At 48.9% G+C, this 11,728-nt stretch overlaps 1 protein-coding gene across 1 annotated transcript in view; it reads left to right on the top strand.

Annotated features, from left to right (window-relative positions):
- Positions 1 to 289: 289 nt before the first annotated feature.
- Positions 290 to 11,728, top strand: part of HTATIP2 (HIV-1 Tat interactive protein 2) — a gene marked incomplete at both ends in the record, with an annotated part of 39,516 nt that continues 28,077 nt past the window's right edge. The window contains 2 exons of the mRNA XM_082270302.1: positions 290 to 414; positions 11,295 to 11,484. Of these exons, the coding sequence (XP_082126428.1) occupies positions 290 to 414; positions 11,295 to 11,484 (315 nt within the window). The remainder of the gene's footprint in view (positions 415 to 11,294; positions 11,485 to 11,728) is intronic.

The raw sequence follows: 11,728 nt of genomic DNA, 5'->3' as shown, positions 1-11,728 counted from the left end.
GTGGTAGGAGTGCTCCTATACTCCAGTATATACGGCAGTGTACAGTACAGAGGTGGGAGTGCTCCTATACTCCAGTATATACGGCAGTGTACAGTACAGAGGTGGGAGTGCTCCTATACTCCAGTATATACGGCAGTGTACAGTACAGAGGTGGGGGTGCTGCTATACTCCAGTATATATGGCAGTGTACAGTACAGTGGTGGGAGTGCTCCTATACTCCAGTATATACGGCAGTGTACAGTGTAGTGTGGGCGGGGCTATAGGGCGTGTAGAGCGAAGGGAGCCGCACATGCGCAGTAGCAGGCCGGGTGTCTCAATGTTGGGGGGAGGGGTGTGGGTCGTTCTGTCAGTTTTGGTTCTCATCGCTGCGATCTCCTTCCACCAGGAGAACTCCGACCCCGGGGATTTACCCAGGTAATACCATCCCCCACCCCCAGGTAATACCATCCCCCACCCCCAGGTAATACCACCCCCCACCCCCAGGTAATACCGCCCCCGTCCTCATCCTAGGTAATACCACCCCCCCTCCTCATCCCAGGTAATACCGCCCCCTCCTCATCCCAGGTAATACCGCCCCCTCCTCATCCCAGGTAATACCGCCCCCTCCTCATCCCAGGTAATACCGCCCCCTCCTCATCCCAGGTAATACCGCCCCCTCCTCATCCCAGGTAATACCGCCCCCGTCCTCATCCCAGGTAATACCGCCCCCCTCCTCATCCCAGGTAATACCGCCCCCCTCCTCATCCCAGGTAATACCGCCCCCCTCCTCATCCCAGGTAATACCGCCCCCGTCCTCATCCCAGGTAATACCGCCCCCCTCCTCATCCCAGGTAATACCGCCCCCGTCCTCATCCCAGGTAATACCGCCCCCGTCCTCATCCCAGGTAATACCGCCCCCCTCCTCATCCCAGGTAATACCGCCCCCCTCCTCATCCCAGGTAATACCGCCCCCGTCCTCATCCCAGGTAATACCGCCCCCCTCCTCATCCCAGGTAATACCGCCCCCGTCCTCATCCCAGGTAATACCGCCCCCCTCCTCATCCCAGGTAATACCGCCCCCCTCCTCATCCCAGGTAATACCGCCCCCGTCCTCATCCCAGGTAATACCGCCCCCCTCCTCATCCCAGGTAATACCGCCCCCCTCCTCATCCCAGGCATTACCCCCACCCTACCCCCTCCTCCTTGTCAATACCCCTTACCCCACCTACTCCTCCCTGGCAATTCCTCTCCTCCCCCCAGGTATTAACCATTTATTCCCCCCTCTCCCAAGTAAATAACTCTTCTATTACCCCCCCCCCCCCAGGTATTAACTCTCCCCTGACACCACTTAACTCTCTAATGACCCCCCCAGGGTATCAATCCCTCCTTGGCACCCCGCCCCCCAGGTAAAAACGCTTCTATTACCCCCCCCAAGTGTCAACTCTTCAAAGACCCCCCCCCCCCCAGGTATTAACCCTTCAATGATCCCCCAGGTATTTATCTTTCTCAGACACCCCACTTCCAGGTAAAAACACTTCTATTACCCCCCCCCCAGGTGTTAACCCTTCTTTGACTCCCCCACCACCAGGTATTAATATTTCCCTGACTTCCTACCCCCAGATATTACCCTCCAATGACCCTCCCCCCCCCCCCCCTGGTATTAACCATTCAGTTACCCTTCCCCCAGGTATATATCTTCTCCAACACCCAACTCCCAGGTAAAAACGTTTATATTACCCCCCCCAGGTGTTAACCCTTCAAAGACCCCCCACCCTTTCCAGGTATTACCCCTTCCATGTCACCCCCCTTCCCAGATGTTTACACTTCTCTGACACCCCCCACCCCCCCACCCCCACCAGGTATTCGCTGTTTCCTGACATCCCAGTGCCCAGGTATTACACCCTTCACTACCCAGGAGAGATAATGAAGGGTTAACAGGTGCTGGGGGGGGGGCACTGTATACACTGACAGGTGCTGGGGGGGGGGGGCACTGTATACACTGACAGGTGCTGGGGGGCACTGTATACACTGACAGGTGCTGGGGGGCACTGTATACACTGACAGGTGCTGGGGGGCACTGTATACACTGACAGGTGCTGGGGGGCACTGTATACACTGACAGGTGCTGGGGGGCACTGTATACACTGACAGGTGCTGGGGGGCACTGTATATACTGACAGGTGCTGGGGGGCACTGTATACACTGACAGGTGCTGGGGGGGCACTGTATATACTGACAGGTGCTGGGGGGGCACTGTATACACTGACAGGTGCTGGGGGGCACTGTATACACTGACAGGTGCTGGGGGGGCACTGTATACACTGACAGGTGCTGGAGGGGGGGGCACTGTATATACTGACAGGTGCTGGGGGGGCACTGTATATACTGACAGGTGCTGGGGGGGCACTGTATATACTGACAGGTGCTGGGGGGGCACTGTATATACTGACAGGTGCTGGGGGGGCACTGTATACACTGACAGGTGCTGGGGGGGCACTGTATACACTGACAGGTGCTGGGGGGCACTGTATACACTGACAGGTGCTGGGGGGGCACTGTATATACTGACAGGTGCTGGGGGGGCACTGTATACACTGACAGGTGCTGGGGGGGCACTGTATACACTGACAGGTGCTGGAGGGGGGGGCACTGTATACACTGACAGGTGCTGGGGGGGGGGCACTGTATACACTGACAGGTGCTGGGGGGGCACTGTATACACTGACAGGTGCTGGGGGGGCACTGTATACACTGACAGGTGCTGGGGGGGCACTGTATATACTGACAGGTGCTGGGGGGGCACTGTATACACTGACAGGTGCTGGGGGGGCACTGTATACACTGACAGGTGCTGGGGGGGGGGCACTGTATACACTGACAGGTGCTGGGGGGGCACTGTATACACTGACAGGTGCTGGGGGGGCACTGTATACACTGACAGGTGCTGGGGGGGGGGCACTGTATACACTGACAGGTGCTGGGGGGGCACTGTATATACTGACAGGTGCTGGGGGGGCACTGTATATACTGACAGGTGCTGGGGGGGCACTGTATACACTGACAGGTGCTGGGGGGGCACTGTATACACTGACAGGTGCTGGAGGGGGGGGCACTGTATACACTGACAGGTGCTGGGGGGGGGGCACTGTATACACTGACAGGTGCTGGGGGGGCACTGTATACACTGACAGGTGCTGGGGGGGCACTGTATATACTGACAGGTGCTGGGGGGGGCACTGTATATACTGACAGGTGCTGGGGGGGCACTGTATACACTGACAGGTGCTGGGGGGGCACTGTATACACTGACAGGTGCTGGGGGGGCACTGTATACACTGACAGGTGCTGGGGGGGCACTGTATACACTGACAGGTGCTGGGGGGGGCACTGTATATACTGACAGATATGGTGGGGGCGGTGTGTGCACAGACAGATGTGGGGGGGGGGGGGGGTTGGGGACATACTATGTCCCTGTGTAAGGTGATGTAACCCCCCTCCCCCTCTGCTCAGTCATGCTGACATTTCTCCATGGGGTTGTGTCACCAGGCTTAACCCCTGCAGTGCCAGAACCCAGGCTGTCACCGGACGCACCTTTATCTGCTGGCTCTGTAGACTCCTCCCACTTTTAGCTCATACTTTACAGCAGTGGTCCTCAACTCCGGTCCTCAGGGCCCACTAACAGGCCAGATTTTAAGTATTACCTTGGGGAGATGCAGACTAGAATACTGCAATCACTGAGCAGCAAATGATATCACCTGTGATTTATTTCAGTTATCTTGCAAACCTGGCCTGTTAGTGTGCCCTGAGGACCGGAGTTGATGACCACTGGTTTACAGAACTCCCATACTGACGGAGAGACAGAGACTGTTGCTGAAAATGCTAGTTACCTGGCTGTCCTCTAATAGACATTGCAGCATGTAGCCAGCAAAGTCAACGCTCCTGTTTATTCCAGGCCATTGACTGACAACCCTTTAGATCCATGGAGTCAGGAAAATGGCATTTTTAGATCAGCAACTTCCAGAGCCAGTCCTCAGGGACCGCCAACAGTCCATGAATTGCAGCCCTCCAGGGGCTTCCCCCTAATCACAGAATATGATGGATTGTTCTGCCTGTGCTTAGAGGAGCACACCTCTAACAGGACAGGATTTCATGCCAGCCAGGTGACATTGGGCCCGACAACCCGATCTGCAGCGGGGATCTGAGCTCATGGTTGGGTTGGATTTTTTATCCCATTGATATTGTGCCATGCCCATCCCCCTCTACAGGTATCGGCATGTAACATTTGTGATCCAGGCGTTTATCCAATGCCAAGCCTTTATTTGTATAGGATAATGCACCACCCTGCTTCAGGCAGTGCCAGCTGTGCCAGGCTTCTATTCTACTCTGCACAATCTCAGCTTCTGCTTTATTTACACCATGCAGCCGGCAATAATGTGCGCTAAAACATGCGTTTTTACCATGGGTTACCACAGCAAGTGCACCTATACTCCATTATATATGACAGTGCACAGTACAGTGATGGGTGCTATACAGCAGTATATATGGCATTGTACAGTGGGGGCAGTGCTCCTATACTACAGTATATATGGCATTGTACAGTGGGGGCAGTGCTCCTATACTACAGTATATATGGCATTGTACAGTGGTGGGTGGGTGCTATACAGCAGTATATATGGCATTGTACAGTGGTGGGTGGGTGCTATACAGCAGTATATATGGCACTGTACAGTGATGGGTGCTATACAGCAGTATATATGGCACTGTACAGTGGTGGGTGCTATACAGCAGTATATATGGCACTGTACAGTGGTGGGTGCTATACAGCAGTATATATGGCATTGTACAGTGGGGGCAGTGCTCCTATACAGCAGTATATATGGCACTGTACAGTGATGGGTGCTATACAGCAGTATATATGGCATTGTACAGTGGGGGCAGTGCTCCTATACTATAGTATATATGGCACAGTACAGTAATGGGTGCTATACAGCAATATTTATGGCATTGTACAGTGGTGGCAGTGCTCCTATACACCAATATATATTAGTGGTGCACTCAGATGAAAATTCAGGATGCACTTGGCCGAAAACTGAAACCGAAATGGAAAATTCAATTAAAGTGTCTGGCGTTTTTGCATTGAAGTCAATAGGATGCGATTTTGCATTGAAGTCAGTGGGATGCAGCGTGCCATTTTCTGCACTTTTTTTTTAATATGGGCAAAATGCCGATATACCTACTTTCAGCTGATAATGTTCGAGACCAGTATATATGGCAGTGTACAGTACAATGGTAGGAATGCTCCTATACACCAGTATATACGGCAGTATACAGTACAGTGGTGGGAGTGCTGCTATACTCCAGCCTATATGGCAGTATACAGTACAGAGGTGGGAGTGCTCCTATACACCAGTATATACGGCAGTGTACAGTACAGTGGAGGGAGTGCTCCTATACACCAATATATACGGCAGTGTACAGTACAGTGGTGGGAGTGCTCCTATACTCCAATATATACGGCAGTGTACAGTACAGTGGTGGGAGTGCTCCTATACACCAGTAGGATACATTCCCAACCTCTGATAGGATACTATCCTGACCTCTGACCTCTGATAGGATACATTCCCAACCTCTGATAGGATACATTCCCAACCTCTGATAGGATACATTCCCGTCCTCTGACCTCTGATAGGGTGCAATCCCGACCTCTGATAGGATACTATGTCGACCTCTGATAAGATATATTCCTGACCTCTGATAGGATACATTCCTGACCTCTGATAGGATACTTTTCCGTCCTCTGACCTCTGATAGGGGGCAATCCCGACTTCTGATAGGATACAATCCCGACCTCTGATAGGATACATTCCCATCCTCTGATAGGATACATTCCCGACCTCTGATAGGATACTATCCCGACCTCTGATAAGATACATTCCTGACCTCTGATAAGATACATTCCTGACCTCTGATAGGATACTATCCCGACCTCTGATAGGATACTATCCCGACCTCTGATAGGATACTATCCCGACCTCTGATAGGATACTATCCCGACCTCTGATAGGATACATTCCTGACCTCTGATAGGATACATTCCTGACCTCTGATAAGATACATTCCTGACCTCTGATAGGATACATTCCTGACCTCTGATAGGATACATTCCTGACCTCTAATAGGATACATTCCATGACTTCTGATAGGATACATTCCTGACCTCTGATAGGATACATTCCTGACCTCTGATAGGATACATTCCTGACCTCTGATAGGATACTATCCCGACCTCTGATAGGATACTATCCCGACCTCTGATAGGATACTATCCCGACCTCTGATAGGATACATTCTTGACCTCTGATAGGATACATTCCTGACCTTTGATAAGATACATTCCTGACCTCTGATAGGATACATTCCTGACCTCTGATAGGATACATTCCTGACCTCTGATAGGATACATTCCTGACCTCCTAATAGGATACATTCCATGACTTCTGATAGGATACATTCCTGACCTCTGATAGGATACATTCCTGACCTCTGATAGGATACATTCCTGACCTCTGATAGGATACATTCCTGACCTCTGATAATTCCTGACCTCTGATAGGATACATTCCTGACCTCTGATAATTCCTGACCTCTGATAGGATACATTCCCGACCTCTGATAGGATACATTCCCGACCTCTGATAGGGTGCAATCCCGACCTCTGATAGGATACATACCTGACCTCTGATAGGATACATTCCCATCCTCTGACCTCTGATAGGATACATTCCCATCCTCTGACCTCTGATAGGATACATTCCCATCCTCTGACCTCTGATAGGATACTATCCCGACCTCTGATAGGATACATTCCTGACCTCTGATAGGATACATTCCTGACCTCTGATAGGATACAATCCCGACCACTGATGGGATACAATCCCGACCACTGATGGGATACAGCCCCGACCACTGATGGGATACAGCCCCGACCACTGATGGGATACAGCCCCGACCACTGATGGGATACAGCCCCGACCACTGATGGGATACAAACCTGACCACTGATAGGATACATTCCCACCTCTGATAGGATACATTCCCACCTCTGATAGGATACATTCTCACCTCTGATAGGACACATTCCCACTCTGATAGGGTGCAGTCCCAACCTCTGATAGGATACATTCCCAACCTCTGATAGGATACATTCCTGACCTCTGATAGGATACAGTGTAACACAATCATTCTGTACGATGTCTCCTCCACCTGCCACATGTTATATATTTATTATACACAGTTCTGTATATTCCCTCCAATTCTATATTCTTCTATCTGTATTATATTTCTTGTTCGTGTGCCTGAATTAGCCAAAATGTTCACATCTCCCTACTTCTCTACCAGAGCAATTCTTAGGGTGCCACCAAGGCAGCTAAGTAACCTAAGACTCTCTCTGCCTAACAATTCTTTATCTGAGTTTGACAGCTCTTTTATAGGGCTCTGACATCACCAGCGCCTCATAATCCCCTGCTCAGGTACAGTGAATACATTACTGAGGGACAATTAATAGGTTTTAATTAAAATCCACAATTAATATTAATCACCTGCTGGCCTGGGTATTCAAACTCACAGCCTCTCGTTTAACAAGCCCCACCACCGAGCCAGCTGATTAACCTTGGACTCTCTCTGGCTACTTAACTTCTATTTAAGTTTGACAGCTCTATTATGAGGCTCTGACGTCACCAGCGCCCCAAAATACATTGCTTAGGTACAGTGAATAAATTACTGACGTCAGTAATTTATTCACTGCACATGAGCAATGGATTATGGGGCGCTGGTGATGTCAGAGCCCTATAAAAGAGCTGTCAAAACTCAAATAGAAGTTAGTTAGCCAGAGAGAGTCCAAGGTTAATCAGCTGGCTCGGTGCCATAGCTGGTGGAATAACGGGCTTGCAAAACGAGAGGCTGTGAGTTTGAATCTCCAGGCCAGCAAGTGATTAATATTAATTATGGATTTCAGTTAAAACCTATTAATTGTCCCCGCCTCTTCTGAAGTGATGTCAGTAATTTATCCACTGCATCTGAGCAGTGGATTATGGGGCGCTGGTGACGAGAGCCCTATAAAAGAGCTGTCAAACTTAGATAGAGAATTGTTAGGCAGAGAGAGTCTTGGGTTACTCAGCTGCCTCGGTGGCGTAGCTGGCCCGCAGATGATTGATATTAAATATGGATATTAAAAAAAACCTATTGAATTAATTATGGATGCAGGGACTCAAAGTTCCCGTGAAGAAGCCCATTTGTTCTGCCATTCGGCGAACAGGCAGAGTTCGAGTCGAACTTAGGTTTGACTCGAACACGAAGCTCATCACTAGTCTGCAGTCTCTGACTATCTCCTGTATAATGTCTGCAGTCTCTGACTGTCTCTTGTGCCTTTCTGCAGTCTCTGACTGTCTTTTCTATTATGTCTGCAGTCTCTGACCATCTCTTGTATCATTTCTGCAGTCTCTGACCATCTCTTGTATCATGTCCGCAGTCTCTGACCATCTCTTGTATCATGACTGCTGTCTCTGACCATCTCTTGTATCATGTCTGCAGTCTCTGACCATCTCTTGTATCATGTCTGCAGTCTCTGACCATCTCCTCTATCATGTCTGCAGTCTCTGACCCTCTCTTGTATCATGACTGCTGTCTCTGACCATCTCTTGTATCATGTCTGCAGTCTCTGACCATCTCTTGTATCATGTCTGCAGTCTCTGACCATCTCTTGTATCATGTCTGCAGTCTCTGACCAACTCCTGTAGTATGTCTGCAGTCTTTGACCATCTCCTCTATCATGTCAGCAGTCTCTGACCATCTCCTGTAGTATGTCTGCAATCTCTGACCATCTCCTGTATCATGTCTGCAGTCTCTGACCATCTCCTGTATCATGACTGCAGTCTCTGACCACCTCCTGTATCATGTCTGCAGTCTCTGACCATCTCTTGTATCATGACTGCAGTCTCTGACCACCTCCTGTACTATGTCTGCAGTCTCTGACCATGTCCTGTATCATGTTTGCAGTCTCTGATTGTCTCTTGTATCATGTCTGCAGTCTCTGACCGTCTCTTTTATCATGTCTGCAGTCTCTGACCGTCTCTTTTATCATGTCTGCAGTCTCTGACCGTCTCTTTTATCATGTCTGCAGTCTCTGACCGTCTCTTGTATCATGTCTGCAGTCTCTGACCATCTCTTGTATCGTGTCTGCAGTCTCTGACCATCTCTTGTATCATGTCTGGAACCTCTGACCATCTCCTGTATCATGTCTGCAGTCTCTGACCACCTCCTGTATCATGACTGCAGTTTCTGACCGTCTCTTGTATCATGACTGCAGTCTCTGACCACCTCATGTATCATGACTGCAGTTTCTGACCGTCTCTTGTATCATGACTGCAGTCTCTTACCACCTCCTGTATCATGACTGCAGTCTCTGACCATCTCCTTTATCATGTCTGCAGTCTCTGACCATTTCTTGTATCATGTCTGCAGTCTCTGACCATCTCTTGTATCATGTCTGCAGTCTCTGACCATCTCTTGTATCATGTCTGCAACACCTGACCATCTCTTGTATCATGTCTGCAACATCTGACCATCTCTTGTATCATGTCTGCAGTCTCTGACCATCTCTTGTATCATGTCTGCAGCCTCTGACCATCTCCTGTATCGTGTCTGCAGTCTTTGACCATCTCTTGTATCATGTCTGCAGTCTCTGACCATCCTAGTATCATGTCTGCAGTCTCTGACCTTCTCTTGTATCATGTCTGCAGTCTCTGACCATCTCTTGTATCATGTCTGCAGCCTCTGACCATCTCCTGTATCATGTCTGCAGTCTCTGACCATCTCTTGTATCATGTCTGCAACATCTGACCATCTCTTGTATCATGTCTGCAACATCTGACCATCTCTTGTATCATGTCTGCAGTCTCTGACCATCTCTTGTATCATGTCTGCAGCCTCTGACCATCTTCTGTATCGTGTCTGCAGTCTTTGACCATCTCTTGTATCATGTCTGCTGTCTCTGACCATCCTAGTATCATGTCTGCAGTCTCTGACCTTCTCTTGTATCATGTCTGCAGTCTCTGACCATCTCCTGTATCATGTCTGCAGTCTCTGACCATCTCTTGTATCATATCTGCAGTCTCTGACCGTCTCTTGTATCATGTCTGCAACATCTGACCATCTCTTGTATCATGTCTGCAGTCTCTGACCATCTCTTGTATCATGTCTGCAGTCTCTGACCATCTCTTGTATCATGTCTGCAGCCTCTGACCATCTCCTGTATCGTGTCTGCAGTCTTTGACCATCTCTTGTATCATGTCTGCAGTCTCTGACCATCCTAGTATCATGTCTGCAGTCTCTGACCTTCTCTTGTATCATGTCTGCAGTCTCTGACCATCTCCTGTATCATGTCTGCAGTCTCTGACCATCTCTTGTATCATATCTGCAGTCTCTAAACGTCTCTTGTATCATATCTGCAGTCTCTGACCATCTCTTGTATCATATCTGCAGTCTCTGACCGTCTCTTGTATCATATCTGCAGTCTCTGACCATCTCTTGTATCATGTCTGCAGTCTCTGACCGTCTCTTGTATCATTTCTGCAGTCTCCGACCATCTCCTGTATCATTTCTGCAGTCTCTGACCATCTCTTGTATCATGTCCCATCACAAATAATCCCCATATTGTGTCTAATATGTTTATATCCCATGATTTTTAGCTCCATCTAGTGGCCATAATTTAGTATTTTGCCTAAAACACCCCAAACAGGAAAATACTGCATTATGGCCACTAGGTGGATCTGCTGATCACAGGAAATAAACCTATGAGACACATTACAGGAGTTATTCATGAGGAATGTGTATTTTGCATTGCAATTTTAGATACTCACACATTTTTTTTATTTGACCCCCCTCAGTATTCATATATTGTATTTAAGTTTAAAAATGTCTTCTGAAATGACACGAACATGTTAAAGCTTTATGGTTTTTATTTTTTGAGGGGGGTAACAGAGTTTTCTTTTTAAATCTGCACACAGAATTAGTTCTGTCGGGAAGTGTCGCTCTGATTGTGTTTATTCCGGTAATTGCACGTTTAGCGGTTTGGGATCTGCTGGAAACATTTTGTATCCTTTCATCTAAACAAACGTGTTTATCCATTAGTCGGTGCGCGGCACGTGCTGCCAGGTGGCCTGGATGAGGTCAGAGTGATCCGAGCTCCCGCCCGCTCCGACTTTTATAGAACAACGCTGCCAACAGTTTGTCTTACAGTTAGTCATTTGTGATTACAGAATGGCCGCCGACATCAAGACGTTCAGAGAGGAATACAAGCAGCTGAACCGATCCTGCTTCATCCTGGGTGCGTCCGGGGAGACAGGAAAGGAGCTGCTGAAAGAGATCGCCCAGAGTCGTCTGTTCAGCAAAATCACGCTGATTGGGCGCCGCAAGCTGAACTATGAAGACGAGGCGTATAAGGATCTGGTAAGAGTCCTCCGGGGTCACTTCCCTTTCATATCCACACTGATAGAATTGATTCTTCTGACCCTTTTCCTGCCGCAGCCGTTTTGAACATTTAGTGCACATTTTGTACTTGAAAATGCACTTCAACCCCCCCATATGTCATATATTTTCTGAAGTCAGAGACCCGGACAATAATTAGGTTACCACGTTTATGTCACATGATATTTCATTATGGTTTATCAAATCATATGGGACTGACGAACTC

Source organism: Pelophylax lessonae (assembly GCF_965119305.1).
Source record: "Pelophylax lessonae genome assembly, chromosome: 10".
NCBI lineage: Eukaryota > Metazoa > Chordata > Amphibia > Anura > Ranidae > Pelophylax > Pelophylax lessonae.
The sequence above is the reverse complement of the archived record's forward strand: the minus strand, read 5'-3'. Positions and strand labels throughout refer to the sequence as shown.